The 19,370-nt window shown below is 44.2% G+C and overlaps 1 protein-coding gene across 1 annotated transcript; it reads right to left on the bottom strand.

Annotated features, from left to right (window-relative positions):
- Positions 1-5,936: 5,936 nt before the first annotated feature.
- Positions 5,937-13,990, bottom strand: LOC139551944 (protein rtoA-like). Its single transcript, XM_071363268.1, has 2 exons — positions 13,894-13,990; positions 5,937-6,855 (listed from the first exon to the last, which is right to left on the bottom strand). The coding sequence occupies exon 2, from the start codon at positions 6,792-6,794 to the stop codon at positions 6,294-6,296; it is 501 nt and encodes a 166-aa protein (XP_071219369.1). The 5' UTR covers positions 6,795-6,855; positions 13,894-13,990; the 3' UTR covers positions 5,937-6,293.
- Between the last annotated feature and the right edge of the window lie 5,380 nt (positions 13,991-19,370).

The following is a 19,370-nucleotide window of genomic DNA, read 5'->3' as shown; positions in this document are numbered from 1 at the left end:
TGTTTCCTCTCGTGGGGCAGGATACAAAACATGCTTGGTTAAAATCACCTGCAACAATAAATACTGCTTCCGGATGAGAGGATTCTTGTTGGCTAATATTCTTGTAGAGTTCGCTGAGTGCTGCCTTGGTGTTTGCTTGTGGCGGTATGTTCACAGCTGTGATAATAACACACGTGAATTCCCTTGGCATATAGTGGGGTCGGCGTTTTAGCATTAGGAATTCCAGGTTGGTTGAACAGGAGCTTGAGATGTTTTCAACTTCAGTACACCAGGAATTGGTGATGAGGAAGCATACACCTCCCCCTACTCTGACCAGAAGTCGCAGTTCGATCCATACAGAAAATGGACAAGCCGTCTGATTGAACAACAGAGTTGAGTGTATTTTCCGTAAGCCATGTCTCTGTAAAAACAAAGGCATAGCATTCCCTGTTGTCCCTCTGCGATTTAAGTCTTGCTCTGAGTTCAGAATGTTTATTTTCCAGCGATTGGACATTAACAATCAGGGTACTAGGAAGAGTCCGTTTAGCCAGTCTTTTCAGCCTTTCCTCGTCGCCGGCATTGCCTTCTGTCATCTTGGTCAAAAGCAACAGGGAAGCCCGCTGTGCTTGGAACAAAGGAGTGAATGTAGTATTTCAGACCTGGGAGGCTGAGAGATAAGTATGTAGCTTCCGATTCATGATCCAGAAGTGTTTTGTCGGTTGTAGGAAATGATTCCACGAACATTATGCGCAAACAAAGTAATAATTAATGCCAAAACAGCCATTAAAAAGTTAAGTCGAGCAGGAACCGTCAAGATTCTCGCCCTCCTCAGCGCCACCATCTTAAATCACACACTCACAAACACACACACACCTCATTCCACCTCAAATGGCACAAGAAAGAAGATTGACACTCACCATCTGAGATTGATATAAACAGATAAGATTTGTATTCCTGCAACATTATTTTGTTGAAATATAATCTCTTTAATTATCCCTTTAATCTTGTTAAAGGGATAATTGATCCAAATTATACATTGGTTTTCTTACACCTCAGTGTATGGACCAAAGGGGTATCCTACGAAGCAGGTTTGAGGAGTTAAATCAAATCAAATTTATTTTATATAGCCCTTCGTAGATCAGCTAATATCTCGAAGTGCTGTACAGAAACCCAGCCTAAAACCCCAAACAGCAAGCAATGCAGGTGTAGAAGCACGGTGGCTAGGAAAAACTCCCTAGAAAGGCCAAAACCTAGGAAGAAACTTAGAGAGGAACCAGGCTATGAGGGGTGGCCAGTCAGTTAGCGAGGTAACTTTGCCGACCGTATTACCTCCCAATAGAATTCTCTTAACTCTGAGTTCAACTTGGGATAACCAGTCATACTAAAGTGGCTTACCTTTTAGCCAGGCCACGAATCATTCAGAACTAACCGGCTCCAGGGCAGGCTAACTCACGGCTAACTCCACTTACCCTGAATGAAATAACTGAGCCATGAGTTGAGGACCAATGAAATCTGATTCCCTCCCTCTTGCAAAGATTGCATCATCATCTCCTTCATTTCAGCGCTTTTTTTTTTGTTAATTTTTTTAAACGTTCAAATATATCACATTACACATTTAATGACAGAATGCATTTTAAACTTCACTCGCTTTAACACTTTTGTATTTACCTGGTGTAACAAACGTCGTAATCCTCCTCGTCTGAGGAGGAGCAAGGATCGGACCAAATCGCAGCGTGGTATGTATCCATATTTATTCGAACACTTATTAAACACGAACAAAAACAATAAACAAAACGAAACCAACGACGCTACAGTCCTGAACATGTGAACCTATAAAACAAAGAACGCAACGAACAGGAACAATCACCCACAAACAAACAGTGAACACAGCCTACCTAAATATGGTTCCCAATCAGAGACAACGTAAAACACCTGCCTCTGATTGAGAACCATATCAGGCAAATCAGACACACCTAAACCAATGAGACACATAACATAGACTACACCCACCCAGCTCACGTCCTGACCAACTAAACAAAGACTAAACAAAGGAAATAAGGTCAGGAACGTGACACCTGGCCACTGTTTGAAATACTAACTTTTTAGCATTTGTGTCACAAATCTATGCAAGTCAATAATAACTATATTAGCATTTTCACGCTTCATGTCCAAATTATCCTAAAGTATCTAAAAATATATTGTGTAACTCAATGATGTTACTTATATCAGCGGAGGCTGCTGAGGGGAAGACGGCTCATAATAATGGCTGGAACGGCGCAAATGGAATGGCATCAAACACATGGCAACCATGTGTTTAATGTATTTGATACCATTCCACCATTACCACGAACCCGCCCTCCACAATGAAGGTGCCACCAACCTCCTGTGTTATAGATGATTTGGATATGAAGAGCGAAAATGCTAATATAGGTACCATTGACTTGCATTGGATTTGTGCCAAACGCTAAACAGTTAGCATTTGAAAAAAGTGGCCCGGTAAACAAAACTAAAGCATGGGTTGCTGTCATACTTGGTCCATAGACTGCTTACTATATATGAAAACCAATATGTAATTGTGTAATTTGGATGAAATATCCCTTTAACAATGGGGGGGGGGGGGGGGATATTTAAAAAGCAGGAACAGTACCATATTGAGGTCAGAACCTGGTAATATCAGGATGTAGGATGGGATATAAACCCAACAACTTCAATGACAAATTTCTCTGAACAGGGGAAAAAGAACATCACCAAATTCACTGAGAATACATTACATGGGATGAAGAAACAATGCTCCTATCCGCAGAGCCATACTACTGGTAAAACATACAGAACTTCATGTTTTCTTCATTTTTCTCTCAAAACATGACAATTGTCCAAATAACAACTTAAAAATCTGCTTTTCACTCCACAAACATTTTCTGAGAACATCAATTAAATTAATTTGAATTTTAAGTCACTAGGACAAAAGGATCATACTCTTATTAAGACTGCACTTCTTCAGATACAGAAAGCCCACTTATATGCCATTAGCGTGAAAAAAAAGAACATAAAAAGAGAAACAAACAATGACAATAACAAACAATGAAGTAAAAACAATATGGATTTGAGGGGAATCATACTAAAAGAACATCCAGCCTAGCTATTTGAAATTTATCCCACTACGTTTGAGCTCCTATATTGCACGTGCCCTCCCTGTCCCACACACAAGCGGCCCAGCAGGCTATGTCGTTAAATCAAAACTCTAAGCTGCCAGTGCTCTAACCAGCTTACCGAAGTGGGGGAAAACGGCATTATGGGAAAGCCAAAGTGGACACAAGTCAAAGGCAAAATGGCCATTAGAGTGAGGAGATTGGCCCGGGCTGGGGCATTGTCTTGGGGATTGTGGTGGCCGATTGGGAGTTTTAAGAGCTTTTACAGGAGGGCTAAAAACTTCACCTCTGGTTGGATCCCTGATATACAGTGCAGAGCAACGACAGAAATGCTGTGGATTTAAAGGGCTCATCCTCTTCTCTCTCTCCCTTTCCGTCCCCTTTTCCCTTTCTCTTCTCCCAGCTTTGGGAAGATTTGTTCATAATTTTTCATTACACAAATTGGTTTTCCCCTCAAAACCCCTGGCATCATTTAGGTTCGCCAAAGAGATAGTTTTCATGTTAGGGCGATGGAGTACAGAACATGTAGCCTGACACTAAGCTAGTGTATTACACCCGCTCACACACTGCCCTGCTTTCAGCTCCTACCCATGAGCTGATGCAGAAGGCCAGGCATGTAGTGAGCTGTCCATCTGGGCTGATTCTGTAAATTATGTGCAGGCGATTGTCCATGTAATTGGACCATAACAATGACCACCAGGTATAGCAGGGGTTATGTATTTGTTAAACCTTATAGGAAGGTCATTGAGCAGGTATAAGGAACATATAGGGGAACATTAGTTCTAATGTCCGCACACCATCTATGTGAGTTTCTTTTAGGTGATATTGTACTTGAAAAATATGTACTTGGTAAAAATCATACTACAATTCAAGAATAGAGGTGTGAATAGCCTAATGATGAGTATTGGTGAACCTTACAGGATGCACCCCAGTGCACACATTGTTCTGAACACATTGCTCGGGAATATAATTAATATTCTTTCTGCTGTTGGTGTCAAGTGGGGTCAATTAATATCTGCATGTAAGAGCAGATGTAAAGAATTACACCAAGCCTGTGACATTTCTCTCATTATGAAGATTCCAAAAACACAATAGTTTGACAAAATGAATCTACATCTACTTTTTTTGTGTGCACACAATGTACTCGAGTGACAACAACAATAACAATGCATTAATGACAAGGTATTGGACACAGATGGTTTTGTTTTTGTCAAATAGACAGTTACCAAAAAACAACAAAAATAAAATACATTTGAGTTGCTCACTTTAAACCTAAAATCAGCTTACTCCCAATCTCATTTTGTCTTAGTTGTTTCTTGCAGCCCCATAATAAACTGTTCCCTTTAGGAGTGACGAAATGAAATCCCCTGGCGTACAGCTCAGGGATTAAAGTAGAAAACAAAAAAGCCAAGGGCCCTCCTGGGAAAAACAGCTTGTTTTTGGTATATCTGAGAAAACTACTTTAGGACTAATGAAGTAGGTGTCTTGAGGAGCTTACTGTACTCTGCTGTTTCACACAATGATACATTAATAATATACCCCATTAAGATAAGTGGTTTCTATGTACAAATATTGCAAAAAAAAACACAACATATCTTGGCAAACATGTAAAATGATACAAAACAAATATGTTTACTGACAAATATTATACAATATCTAGATGTTAACGTATTCTGGCTTGAAGGACCAAATACAGAAAATGCTATGGAATTATAAAGGACTGTAGGCTAAGTGCGTATGCCTGGTTTTCATTTGAATACATTTAATAATAATTCTCCCAAGCTTGCAAAATGTGGAAGCCTACATTTCATATTGTAAATATTGGGAAAAGAGTACAGTATGTTACAACATAGATAACTATTTGATTACTTATTCCTTACACCAGGACGACCTCTATGATTGTTTGTGACTCTTTCCATTCAAATACTCATAGAAACATGCTGGAGCAATAACAATAACAGCATGCTAAGTCTCATGAGTCCATATCTGATTCATTTTTGTATAGTATCCTAAATCAAAGAGTCCATACAACTACTTAATCCAAATACAAACATACTGTTCCTCTTCTACATGCTCTATATTAAATTGCAGAATTCAAGGAAGACCTGCTATTGACAGGCTCAATAAGGGATGATCCTTAAGCCTATGCTCCAGACATATTTAATATTTGACCGGTTTATTTGGGGGGGGGGGGGGGGGGGGGGTTAATTTTCTTAAATGGGGGCATTATCAGAACAGGCCCCATTGGGATGCCTCCGTGCTATAGTATAAACAACTATTTGTTTATTACATTGACGTTATTCCTGAAGATTTGTGCCTCATTAAATAGAGTTGCTGAAGCCTACAACCTCATCCCTTGACTACTTTGACAGATAGACTGCTGGGAAGGGGGGGATTATGGAATAACACTATGTAATTATTTCCTTATATGATAAGAGCGTAGGGGTTAGAAAGAGGGAGGCTGGGGAAGAGGGGTGATCCGGGGTGTTACAGTGTCAAGACCTAAGACGCTGCGAACAAAACAATACGATAGATGTCAGCACGCTACGACAGCTTGAAGCCCAATTGTGGTCCGTGTTGATTTCTCAAAGTGACATCAAATACCCTTATTAAAAGTAGGCTCTGAATTAATGAATAAATTAGAGAAAATATAATCACTTTACCTGGACAAACAGTATGTGTATTACAGTAAATATGTGATATGTGAACTGGGATCATTGAGTTAAGATCTTCACAGGCAGCACAATATTTTTGATTATAGTGTCACGGCCGTTAAAAGAAGAGGAACAAGGTGCAGCGTGGTGAGTGTACATTTTCTCTTTATTTAATAAAAATGACGCCGAACAAAACAATAAACACTACAAAAAACAAACCGTGAAGCTAAAGGCTATGTGCCCTAAACAAAGTCAACTTCCCACAAAGACAGGTGGAAAAAAGGGCTACCTAAGTATGGTTCTCAATCAGAGACAACAATAGACAGCTGCCTCTGATTGAGGACCACACCCGGCCAAACACAAAGAAATAGAAAACATAGAAATAAAGAAACTAGAATGCCCACCTTAGTCACACCCTGGGCTAACCAAAATAGAGAATAAAAGCCTCTCTATGGCCAGGGCGTGACAGTACCCCCCCCAAAGGTGTGGACTCCGGCCACAAAACCTGACTCTAAAGGGGAGGGTCCGGGTGGGCTTCCTTTACGGCGACGGATCTGGTGCAGGACTTAGACCCCACTTTGGTGGCGCCTCTGGTGTGGGCACCCTCGTTGCGGGCCCCGGACTGGGCACCCTCATTGTGGGCCCCGGACTGGGCACCCTCGTTGCGTGCCCCGGACTGGGCACCCTCGTTGCGGGCCCCGGACTGGGAACCCTCGTTGCAGGCCCCAGACTGGGAACCCTCGCTGCGGGCCCCGGACTGGGCACCCTCGCTGCGGGCCCCAGACTGGGCACCCTCGCTGCGGGCCCCGGACTGAGCACCCTCGCTGGGGGCTCCGGACTGGAGACCGTCGCTGGATGCTCCGGACTGGAGGCCGTCGCTGGATGCTCCGGACTGGAGCCTCATCACTGGAGGCTTCGTGCCATGGATCATCACTGGAGGCTTCTTGCCATGGATCATCACTGGAGGCTTCTTGCCATGGATCATCACTGGAGAGTTCGTGCCATGGATCATCACTGGAGGGAGGAGATGTATGGGCAGTCTGGTACGTTGAGCTGCCACAGGGCTCACCAGGCTGTGGAGACATACGAGAGGATTAGTTCTAGGTGCAGGCACAGGACTCACCAGGCTGGAGAGACATACAGGAGGCCCTGTCCTTCTGGGGCCAGGCACATGATACACTGGGCCGTGGAGGCGCACTGGAGGTCTTGAGCGTAGAGCCTGCACAACCCGTCCTGGCTGGATGGTTATTTTCACCCTGCAGATGCGGGACGCAGGCACAGGATGCACTGGGCTGTGCAGACGCACCGGAGACACAGTGCGCAGAGCCGGCGCAGGATATCCCGGGCCGTAGAGAGGTACTGGCGGCCAGATGCGCTGAGCCGGCATCCTCCGACCTAGCTGGATACCCACTCTAGCCCGGCTGCTTCGGGGAGCTGGAAGGTAGCGCACCGGGCTGTGCACGCGCACTGGAGACACTGTGCGCTCCACCGCATAACAAGGTGCCTGACCAGTACGACGCTCGCCCCGGTAAGCACGGGGAGTTGGCTCAGGTCTCCAACCTGACTACCCCCCAAAATTGTTTTTTGGAGCTGCCTCTCGGGCTTCCTTGCTAGCTGAGTCCCTTCGTAACGCTGCCTCTCTGCTCTTGCTGCCTCCAGTTCCTTCCGTGGACGGCGATACTCCCCAGCCTGCCTCCAGAGTGTAACGGCTGTCGCTCTCCTCTTCATCTGAAGAGGAGGAGTATTGAGGGAACCAAGGCGCAGCGTAGTGAAATGACATATTTTATTAACGAAAACACGAACTTGACTAAACTAACAAAAACAACAAACTGTGTAGACAGACCTAGACGACGAACTTACATAAAACAAGAAGAACGCACGAATAGGAAACATAGACTACACAAACCGAAACAAACCGTAAACAGTCCCGCGTGGTGTACAGACACAGACACGGAAGACAATCACCCACAAACAAACACTGTGACAACGCCTACCTAAATATGACTCTTAATTAGAGGAACGCCAAACACCTGCCTCTAATTAAGAGCCATACCAGGCAACCCAAAAACCAACACAGAAACAGAAAACATAGAATGCCCACCCAACCTCACGTCCTGACCAACTAACACACATAAACTAACAGAAATAGGTCAGGAACGTGACATAACCCCCCCCATAAGGTGCGAACTCCGGGCGCACCAGCACAAAGTCTAGGGGAGGGTCTGGGTGGGCATCTAACCACGGTGGTGGCTCAGGCTCCGGGCGAGGTCCCCACCCCACCATAATCCATCCTAGCCTCCATCTCCCCCTAAGAATGTCCACCCTCCTTTTACCCCCACAAAATCTTCTTAGTAACATCACATATAGGGACAGCACCGGGACAGAGAGATTGATCAAGACAGAGGGATAGCACCAGACAGAGGGATAGATAAGAATAAAGAGGTAGATCAAGATAGAGAGGGAGATCATGATAGAGGGGCAACTCCGGACTGAAAGGCAGCTCCGGACAGAGAGACAGCTCTGGACTGAGGGGCAGTTCTGGGTATATAGCCTTTTCTGGCTGAAGGGCAGCTCATGGCTGACTGACGACTCTCGACGCTCATGGCTGGCTGACGGCTCTCGACGCTCATGGCTGGCTGACGGCTCTCGACGCTCATGGCTGGCTGACGGCTCTCGACGCTCATGGCTGGCTGACGGCTCTCGACGCTCATGGCGGGCTGACGGCTCTCGACGCTCATGGCGGGCTGACGGCTCTCGACGCTCATGGCGGGCTGACGGCTCTCGACGCTCATGGCGGGCTGACGGCTCTCGACGCTCATGGCGGGCTGACGGCTCTCGACGCTCATGGCGGGCTGACGGCTCTCGACGCTCATGGCGGGCTGACGGCTCTCGACGCTCATGGCGGGCTGACGGCTCTGGCTGCTCATGGCTTGCTGGCGGCTCTGGCAGATCCAGTCTGGTTGGCGGCTCTGGCAGATCCTGTCTGGTTGGCGGCTCTGGCAGATCCTGTCTGGTTGGCGGCTCTGGCAGATCCTGTCTGGTTGGCGGCTCTGGCAGATCCTGTCTGGTTGGCGGCTCTGGCAGATCCTGTCTGGTTGGCGGCTCTGGCAGATCCTGTCTGGTTGGCGGCTCTGGCGGATCCTGTCTGGTTGGCGGCTCTGGCGGATCCTGTCTGGCGGACGGCTCTAGCGGCTCCTGTCTGGCGGACGGCTCTAGCGGCTCCTGTCTGGCGGACGGCTCTAGCGGCTCCTGTCTGGCGGACGGCTCTGTAGGCTCATGGCAGACGGGCGGCTTTGCAGGCTCATGGCAGACGGGCGGCTTTGCAGGCTCATGGCAGACGGATGGCTCAGACGGCGCTGGGGAGACGGATGGCTCAGATGGCGCTGGGGAGACGGATGGCTCAGATGGCGCTGGGGAGACGGATGGCTCAGATGGCGCTGGGGAGACGGATGGCTCTGGCCGGATACGGCGCACTGTAGACCTGGTGCGTGGTGCCGGAACTGGAGGCACCGGGCTAAGGATAAGCACCTTCCTACTAGTGCGGGGAGCAGGGACAGGGCACACTGAACTCTCAAAGCGTACTCTATACCTGGTGCGTGGTACCGGCACTGGTGGCACCGGGCTGAGGGCACGCACCTCAGGACTAGTACGGGGAGAAGTGACAGTGTGTACAGGACTTAGGAGACGCACAGGTGGCTTAGTGCGTGGGGCCGGAACTGGAGGCACCGAACTGGATACACGCACTATAGGGAGAGTGCGTGGAGGAGGAACAGGGCTCAGGAGACGCACTGGTAGCCTAGTGCGTAATGTAGGCACTGTAGGTACTAGGCTGGGGCGGGGAGGTGGCGCTGGAAATACCGGACCGTGCAGGCGTACTGGCTCTCTTGAGCATTGAGCCTGCCCAACCTTACCTGGTTGAATGCTCCCGGTTGCCCGACCAGTGCGGGGAGGTGGAATAACCCGCACCGGGCTATGTAGGCGAACCGGGGAAACCATGCGTAAGGCAGGTGCCATGTATGCCGGCCTGAGGAGACGCACTGGAGACCAGACGCGTTGAGCCGGCCTCATGACACCTGGCTCAATACCCAATCTAGCCCTACCAGTGCGGGGAGGTGGAATAACCCGCACTGGGCTATGCACTCGTACAGGAGACACCGTGCGCTCTACTGCGTAACACGGCGCCTGCCCGTACTCCCGCTCTCCACGGTAAGCCTGGGAAGTGGGCGCAGGTCTCCTACCTGCCCTTGGCCCACAACCCCTTAGCCCCCCCCCAAGAAATTTTTGGGAGTTACTCACGGGCTTTTCGGGCTTCCGTGCAAGACGCGTTCCCTCATAACTCCCGGTAGCCTCTGCTCTCTTTTCCTCCACTCTCCGAGCTGCCTCCAGCTGTTCCCATGGACGGTGATTCACTTTAGCCCATGGTCCTTCTCCGTTAAATATTTGCTCCCAACTCCACAAGTCCTGTATACTTCCCCGTTGCTCCAAATTACGCTGCTTGGTTCTGGATTCTTGGTGGGTGATTCTGTAACGGCAGTCCTCCTCCTCTTCATCTGAAGAGGAGGAGTATTGAGGGAACCAAGGCGCAGCGTAGTGAAATGACATATTTTATTAACGAAAACACGAACTTGACTAAACTAACAAAAACAACAAACTGTGTAGACAGACCTAGACGACGAACTTACATAAAACAAGAAGAACGCACGAATAGGAAACATAGACTACACAAACCGAAACAAACCGTAAACAGTCCCGCGTGGTGTACAGACACAGACACGGAAGACAATCACCCACAAACAAACACTGTGACAACGCCTACCTAAATATGACTCTTAATTAGAGGAACGCCAAACACCTGCCTCTAATTAAGAGCCATACCAGGCAACCCAAAAACCAACACAGAAACAGAAAACATAGAATGCCCACCCAACCTCACGTCCTGACCAACTAACACACATAAACTAACAGAAATAGGTCAGGAACGTGACACAGAGTCCCTTACCGTCCAGGATCTCCTCCCAAGTCCAGGAATCCTGGACACGCTGCTCCTCCTTACCATGCTGCTTGGTCCGTTGTTGGTGGTGGGATGTTCTGTCACGACCGTTAAAAGAAGAGGACCAAGGTGCAGCGTGGTGACTGTACATTTTCTCTTTATTTAATAAAAATTAAATATAAACAAATAAATAAATAAACAAAGTCAACTTCCCACAAAGACAGGTGGAAAAAAGGGCTACCTAAGTATGGTTCTCAATCAGAGACAACGATAGACAGCTGCCTCTGATTGAGACCCATACCCGGCCAAAGAAATAGAAAACATAGAAATAAAGAAACTAGAATGCCCACCCTAGTCACACCCTGGCCTAACCAAAATAGAGAATAAAAGCCTCTCTATGGCCAGGGCGTGACATATAGAGAGATTACGTATTTCTGTGGAGTGTCATGTATGGCTGTGGTAGGATTGGATGGGATGGGAGACACGCGCCACGCAACGCTTAACTCCTTACGCTCCCTGTCTCGCTGAGACCAGTCATGCAACAGCAAATTGGATATGATCATTATCCAGGGAGAGTGCTTGCATGTGCTTGCATGCAAGTGTGTGGTGTGTGTATTTGTGTGTTGGCAGGGGGGTGTGCATTGCTTGTCCAGAAATTGAGATGAGGCACAATGGAGAGTTAGTACAAGAATACATGCGTTGTCTTGGAAATGAACCCACTCTATGCAGCAAATTCATAACTTCATGAGATCTGTATTTATTCTGCTCATCATCACGTGATCCACTGCTTTGTAGGATGGCCTGTAAAATGGTTCTTAAAACAAGAAGTAGTAGATTAGGTAGAGAAGAACAGGGCTTTTGATTCTAATGATTCTAATAATGTTAATTTATAATCATATACATGTAGGAGCTACTCAGGGTTAACTCAACAACATAAAAAAAATACACCGATTTAGTCACACTGTGTTTGATAGCTTTGGTGAGGATTTGACTCAGTTTTGACTTAGTTTTATAGTTACTACATGAGACTGTGTGGAAGGTTAAAAAACAGTGGGATACATTTCTAGAGCTTTATCATCATTCTACGATTGATATAACGCTGCTTTTCAATGGCAAGCCAGACTACTGCAGAAGCCCTGGATCTTGGTTTTCACTAGATAACACAGCCACAGTCAGATTCCACAGCCACAAAGTCAAAATTGGCACAAAAACAATAATTTGGGGTCTTAATTTAAGGTAAGGGTTGGGCATAAAGTCAGCAGTGTGGTTAAGGTTAGGGTAAGGTTTAAAATAACATTTTAAGAAAGTTATGGGCGGGGTTTAGCCATAACTATGACTTTGTGGCGGTGTTAACTAGTGACGACTCTGAAGTGAATCAAGTGCATCCAACTAACTACATTCTCCACCAGCAAAATGACCCAACAAATTGTCCAGACTTCATGAACAAGCCCTTTTAACCTGGAAACTATGTTATGTCCACAGCATCTCCCCACAAAAGGCACTTCTGTGGAACAACTAAGATAATGTTGTTAAAAACAAGTCTTTGTTCTTCCCTAAGTGGTTTGAAATAAATATTACATTTGTGCTTGATTTATTTGATAAAGAAGGAAATATACCCTCTTATAGAAAGTTCTTAAAAACATATAACCTCCCAATATATTATAAATAATTTAATTATATATGCAAAGCAACACTTTCAGGATTCACTCAATTAATTAAATCTAATTTGTTTTGGCGAACATGTCAAGATAGGGGCGGCATGTAGCCTTGTGGTTAGAGCGTTGGGACAGTAACCGAAAGGCTGCTGGATTGAATCCCTGAGCTGACAAGGTAAAAATCTGTCGTTCTGCTCGTGAACAAGGCAGTTAACCCACTGTTCCTAGGCTGTCATTGTAAATAAGAATTTGTTTTTAACTGACTTGCCTAGTTAAATAAAGGTTACATAAATAAATAAATATAATAAAGATGCATGTTAGAAGGTTGCCCCCTGCTGGATAATACATGTAATAATACATTCATTAGATAACTTTTTAACTCCAAGAACAAGATCTCCCCTAGAGGGAAATTCTTCTGGAATGCATATATTACTGAAATTGAATGGAAGAAAGCTTGGTTGTGCCCTCACACATTTTGTTTATCAGAAATTCACTTTGAGGACATATGCCTTTTCTGTGATAAAGAAGGGGACACTATTATACCATTTTTTTATGAGTGTGACTGAAGTTATTTTGGAGCGAGTTAAGTATTTACATTTTTTATTTCATTAATAAGACCCATGTATTTACAATGAAAGATGTAATATTTTATTATTCAAATGAAAACAAAACTACTGAATTAGTCATTAATTTTTTCATTCTCTCTGATGTTATTAAACATTGGATTTCAAGTAAAAATATATTCGATTTGGGACAGATTTCAAATATTAGTTTTTGTGATACACAAAAACTAATATTTGAAATCTGTCCCAAATCGAATATATTTTTACTTGAAATCCAATGTTTAATAACATCTCTAGAATTTGTCAATAACAAAAAAAAACGGTATTCTTACAACTCTATCACAGGTTTTCTCTACACCCGCAATAACATCTGCTAATCACGTGTATGTGACCAATAAAATCATAGCATTTCGCTACACCCGCAATAACATCTGCTAATCACGTGTACGTGACCAATAACGTTTGATTTGATTTTTACAACTGTAACCCCTGGCCTTTATTTTATTTGAGGTACTTCAACTTTTGAAAGAAAATTCTTGTGATTTTTTTATTTTAATGTTATTTTATGTTTCTTCAGAGAAAACATGTGTGTAGTGATGTCCTATGTTTTTTTGTTATTGTATTGTAATTTGAAATATATCAACAACAAAAAAAGGATGGGATGGGACAAGACTACAGAACGTTCATATGCCCCCCTCATTTTAATAGGAACATTTCCAAGTTTGCAGTTTAACACACAAGGGCTATGGATTAATCTTTCCATATGATGTCATGGGTCATAATTGGGTCAGCATAATAAAATAATCACTTTTTAAAAAATCTAATAATACTAACTACATTCGTATGAGGCAGTTTAGTTTTTTTTTTTAACATTAACTTAAAGATAATTCTGACAATACATACCTCTGTAAATATATTTGTTGAAGAGTTGTGAATGAGTAGTAAACACTTGATCACAGACTTAAAATAGTCCTTGATTCTTCTCTTTCGTTCCTGACTTCCTGGTTCTACTTGTTTCTCTCCAATCAGGATATAGATCTTTAGTGCCTCCCTGTGGCGTTACATAGTAACACAGGTTTTATATATCCAGAAATGGAAGTGAATACCATTTCTGCCTGTTCTATTTGTGGGCAAGATTCTCAAGTATTTGTTCAGATTAGAATGGCAGAACATATAGATAGGCCATGTGAGTCATATTAGAGAGTTGCTTATATTGTTTGTTTATGTTGTTTCAGCTCACCAAAAAGAGGAATGGCCATACTCACTAAAATAAAAATGTATAATGTATTACACCTCTTACCACTTGATTGTTACACTGAATTATTACATGTTTACATATTGTAGTTTAATGTCTGTTTTAGTACAAATGACTTTAGGTTCTCACACCACATGCTGGTATCCCATGAAATAATCATGACTCATGATGCCATGTCTTTGTAATTTCCTCATTGTATCCAGAGATCCATGGAAATAACTGAATGAAAAGTAGGATGAGGAGAAGAGAAGAGGGGGAGGAATGGGGAGACTGTTAGCATGAGTCACACTTGTCATGCCACGCAACATCTCGCCAAGAAAGCAAAAGTCCCTTGAATCTAATGCTGGCTTCGCGTGCTTGTGAGAAATGGGAAACGGGGAAGTGGGAAGACATAAATCCGACATGATTGTGTTCAAGTGCTTTTGAAGTGGGAACAATTCTTCAACGATAAGAAGTTAGATAGTTTCCTTAACATTTACAATATGATCAAACTAGCTACATTATCCATATTGATAAGGTAGGTGGTAGTTGTCAAAAACGGATTTGTTGTCATCTTTTGTTTGAAAAGATGAAAGGTCAGTGGGGAAAAGTCACAAATTGGCAACAACAGTTTCTCATAGTTCCCCACTTGTAACTCCATCTTGGAAGGTCATTCAAGTGAAACTACTCAGTCAACGTGACATAATCCATTCTCTGTAATGGTGACTTATTGACCGCTGAGCCCTGATCCTGGGCTGGCCAAGAGACCAGAGGTGGCAGAATGAAGTGCTCGGTTGGGATGTATGGTTTGAGCATAGCCTGAAGGCAGGGAGGGGCAGTTCCCCTTGCTGCTATGTAGGCAAGCACCAAGGCAAGCACCAAGCACCAGGGTTATCTGCCAATAAGGCGCCCCCACCATTGTCCCAATTTACGCCCTTCCCCTCAACCCAATGAGGGGATTCGATTAATGCCACGGGCCTACTACCCCTGGTGAACCGGGTTAGCGTTGATTGCATTCGTTTTGAAATTGAGCTGCCTCCACGGCATGAGGCAGGTGCAGTGTTTTGGCCGAAGGCGACGTAGCTTTAGCTTGTGCAGTAATTAATAAGATTGTGTTTTCACATGCAAACGTGAACTCTTTATCCGCCTACCCAAATGAAAACTAGCTAGAAAATTAAAACATGTTTCTGAATCTTTTTGAGAAGGGTGCTCCTCCCGCACTGCTTTTGCCTGTTTACGTCACGGAACGTAACCCGCCGCACTGTGGTTCAGCTTAATTGAACTCCCTCAGTGAATGCGTGATGAGCGAAATGAGAGTAAAAGTGGCATTGATGCTTAGGAAATATTTTGCTATATGGTGGTATCATTTAATTTAACTAATTTGATTCAGAATTTGTTATATAATTTCATAAAAGGAGGGGGGCAGCTTTTCCTACCACACAGGCCTAAGTCATCATACCATAATGAATGTTATTGTGTGGACCCCAGGAAGAGTAGCTGCTGCTTTCGCAACAGCTAATGGGGATCCTAATGAAATACCAAATACCAACATTATTTATGCATACACTAAATTCCTGCCCACTAAGTCTCAAGGGCTTGTTTTGTGCCACCATAGCATTTCAAACAATGGCCTCTATATCCTTCCCCAGTTATTCCAAAGCAATGTTACTAAGCGGGGCTCATAAGCGCAATCCCGATGAGAAACCATGCTGAGGCTGGAGACACAATTAGTGGCATAAAAAACAGCCCTGGCGCTCGTTGGCACTCTGCTAACCATGGAATAATCTGTCGCCAAATCTATTTAACTGGTTTTCTATGGACCAAACCCCTGTTTTCCTGTGAGGAGCACATACTGTATCTCAGATGCGTCAACAAGACAACAACAACTATGAGAGAGCTAACCACAACTATAAGAGTGCTAACCACAGACATTCAATGTCGATTATTTGTGCAGTGTAGCTACTAGCTAGCCTATGAGCCCTCTAAAATACTACCCACCTGAAGCCTCCTGCTCAAGCATTTACCTCCGTCATTCAGAATGGAAATGAGGCAGACTAGGCTCTAGGTTGATTGAACCAGAGGATTTTAAAGCTCACCTCAACCGTGTTACTTTTGTGTAGCAGGCCTGTAATGAGCTTTGGATGACTTTTCCAGCAGACCTAATACTCATTCAGTGACAAAACCACTGGTGATGATTTAGTATTTGGGTGGGAACCTGTGGGTCATTCTTAATGGACAGCTTATTGCAATCCATTATTTTGTGAATCGCAAAACACATTCAAATATAAAAGCCTGTTCTCAAGCACAGTTAACCATATAAGCAAACACATCTCACATGCTCCTCTTGAGTCCAGTCCTATTGTTAGTTTATGTGTTTTCAGTTTATTCAGTTTTCCATATTCATTGAGAACAGATAGCAGTTAGTCACGAGAAAATAGAAACAATACTTGTGAAAAAGGTGCCGGGGGATAAACAAACACACATACAGTGTGTCAACATGCATGGCTGAGAAAAGAACACACATACCCATTATGTTTCAGATATAGTCTGTCAACATAGCAAACGGGACACATGCACACAATACTATTATTAGTGAGATCTACAGTGTCTCAAGACCCTAGGAAACTCTTTTCCACCATCTCCTCCCTCCTTAATCCCCCACCACCTCCCCCTTCTTCTCCCTCTCCACTGGTCCCACTCGCACAGAACTACCCTACGCCTTGACCTCTTTCTCCCCTCTCTCTCTAGAGGTCCGTCCGCCCGAAAACCTACCCGTTCGACCCCATCCCCTCCTCGCTTGTCCAGACCATCTCTGGAAACCTTCTCCCATTCCTCACTTCCCTCATCAATTCAGCCCTGACCAATGGCTGCATCCCCTCTGACTTCAAAATGGGCAGAGTCGCTCCCCTCCTCAAGAAACCAACACTCAACCTCCCCAACACCAAACGTTTAAAAAGTGTTGATAGGGGACAGAATGAGTTCGGACCATCACATAATTGGCATATATATTACAGAATTTCCACATGGGCGAGGATATTGGAAATTTAATCAAAGCTTATTGGATGATAACTTGTTTTTAACTAAGACAGAAGAATTTAGAATGTACTTTTTCGGACATAACATAGGTAAAGCAGATCCCCTTATTGTATGGGACAAGTCATCCGCATACATAGACACTCCGGCTTTACTCAAAGTCAGTGGCATGTCGTTAGTAAAATTTGAAAAAAAGCAAGGGGCCTAAACAGCTACTCTGGGGAATTCCTGATTCTAAATGGATTATATTTGAGAGGCTTCCATTAAAGGACACCCTCTGTGTTCTGTTAGACAAGTAACTCTTTATCCACATTATAGCAGGGGGTGTAAAGCCATAACACATACATTTTTCCAGCAGCAGACTATGATCGATAATGTCAAAAGTTGCACTGAAGTCTAACAAGACAGCCCCCACAATCATTTTATCATCAATTTCTCTCAGCCAATCGTCAGTCATTTGTATAAGTGCTGTGCTTGTTGAATGTCCTTCACCTATAAGCATGCTGAAATTCTGTTGTCAATTTGTTTACTGTGAAATAGCATTGTATCTGGTCAAACACAATTTTTTCCAGAAGTTTTCTAAGGGTTGGTAACAGGCAGATTGGTCTTCTATTTGAGCCAGTAAAGGGGGCTTTACTATTCTTGGGTAGCGGAATGACTTCAGCTTCCCTCCAGGCCTGATGGCACACGCTCTCTAGTAGGCTTAAATTGAAGATGTTTCAAATAGGAGTGGCAATATCGTCTGCTATTTTCCTCAGTAATTTTCCATCCAGATTGTCAGACCCCGGTGGCTTGTCATTGTTGATAGACAACAATACTTTTTCACCTCTTTCACACTGAAATGTTCACCTAAAATGACATACCCAAATCTACAGCTGAAGTCGGAAGTTTACATACACCTTAGCCAAATACATTTAAACCCAGTTTTTCACAATTCCTGACATTTAATCCAAGTAAAAATTCCCTGTCTTAGGTCAGTTAGGATCACCACTTTATTTTAAGAATGTGAAATGTCAGAAAAATAGTAGAGAGAATTATTTCTTTCAGCTTTTATTTCTTTCATCACATTCCCAGTGGGTCAGAAATTCACATACACTCAATTAGTATTTGGTACCATTGCCTTTAAATTGTTTAACTTGGGTCAAATGTTTCAGGTAGCCTTCCACAACCTTCCCACAATAAGTTGGGTGAATTTTGGCCCATTCCTCCTGACAAGAGCTGGTGTAATTGAGTCAGGTTTTTAGGCCTCCTTGCTCGCACACGCTTTTTCAGTTCTGCCCACAAATTTTCTACAGGATTGAGGTCAGGGCTTTGTGATGGCCACTCCAATACCTTGACTTTTGTTGTCCTTGAGCCATTTTGCCACAAGTTTGGAAGTATGCTTGGGTCATTGTCCATTTGGAAGAACCATTTGCGACCAAGCTTTAACTTCCTGACGGATGTCTTGAGATGTTGCTTCAATATATCCACATAATTTCACTTCCTGCCATCTATTTGCCATCTAAATGCCATCTATTTTGTGAAGTGCACCAGTCCCTCCTGCAGCAAAGCACCCCCACAACATGATGCTGCCACCCCCATGCTTCACGGTTGGGATGGTGTTCTTCGGCTTGCAAGCATCCCCCTTTCTCCTCCAAACATAATGATGGTCATTCTGGCCAAACAGTTCTATTTTTGTTTCATCAGACCAGAGGACATTTCTCCAAAAATGATCTTTGTCCCCATGTGCAGTCGCAAACCGTAGTCTGGCTTTTTTATGGTGGTTTTGGAGCAGTGGCTTCTTCCTTGCTGAGCGGCCATTCAGGTTATGTCGATATAGGACTTGTTTTACTGTGGATATAGATCATTTTGTACCTGTTTCCTCCAGCATCTTCACAAGGTCCTTTGCTGTTGTTCTGAGATTTATTTTCACTTTTCGCACCAAAGTACGTTCATCTCTAGGAGACCGAACGTGTCTCCTTCCTGAGCGGTATGACGGCTGCGTGGTCCAATGGTGTTTATACTTGCGTACTATTGTTTGTACAGATGAACGTGGTACCTTCAGGCATTTGGAAATTGCTCCCAAAGATGAACCAGACTTGTGGAGGTCTACAATTGTTTTCTGAGGTCTTGG

The sequence above is a fragment of the Salvelinus alpinus genome, chromosome 24, assembly GCF_045679555.1.
Source record: "Salvelinus alpinus chromosome 24, SLU_Salpinus.1, whole genome shotgun sequence".
NCBI classification, from domain to species: Eukaryota; Metazoa; Chordata; class Actinopteri; order Salmoniformes; family Salmonidae; genus Salvelinus; species Salvelinus alpinus.
This window is presented reverse-complemented; position numbering and strand designations above follow the sequence as displayed.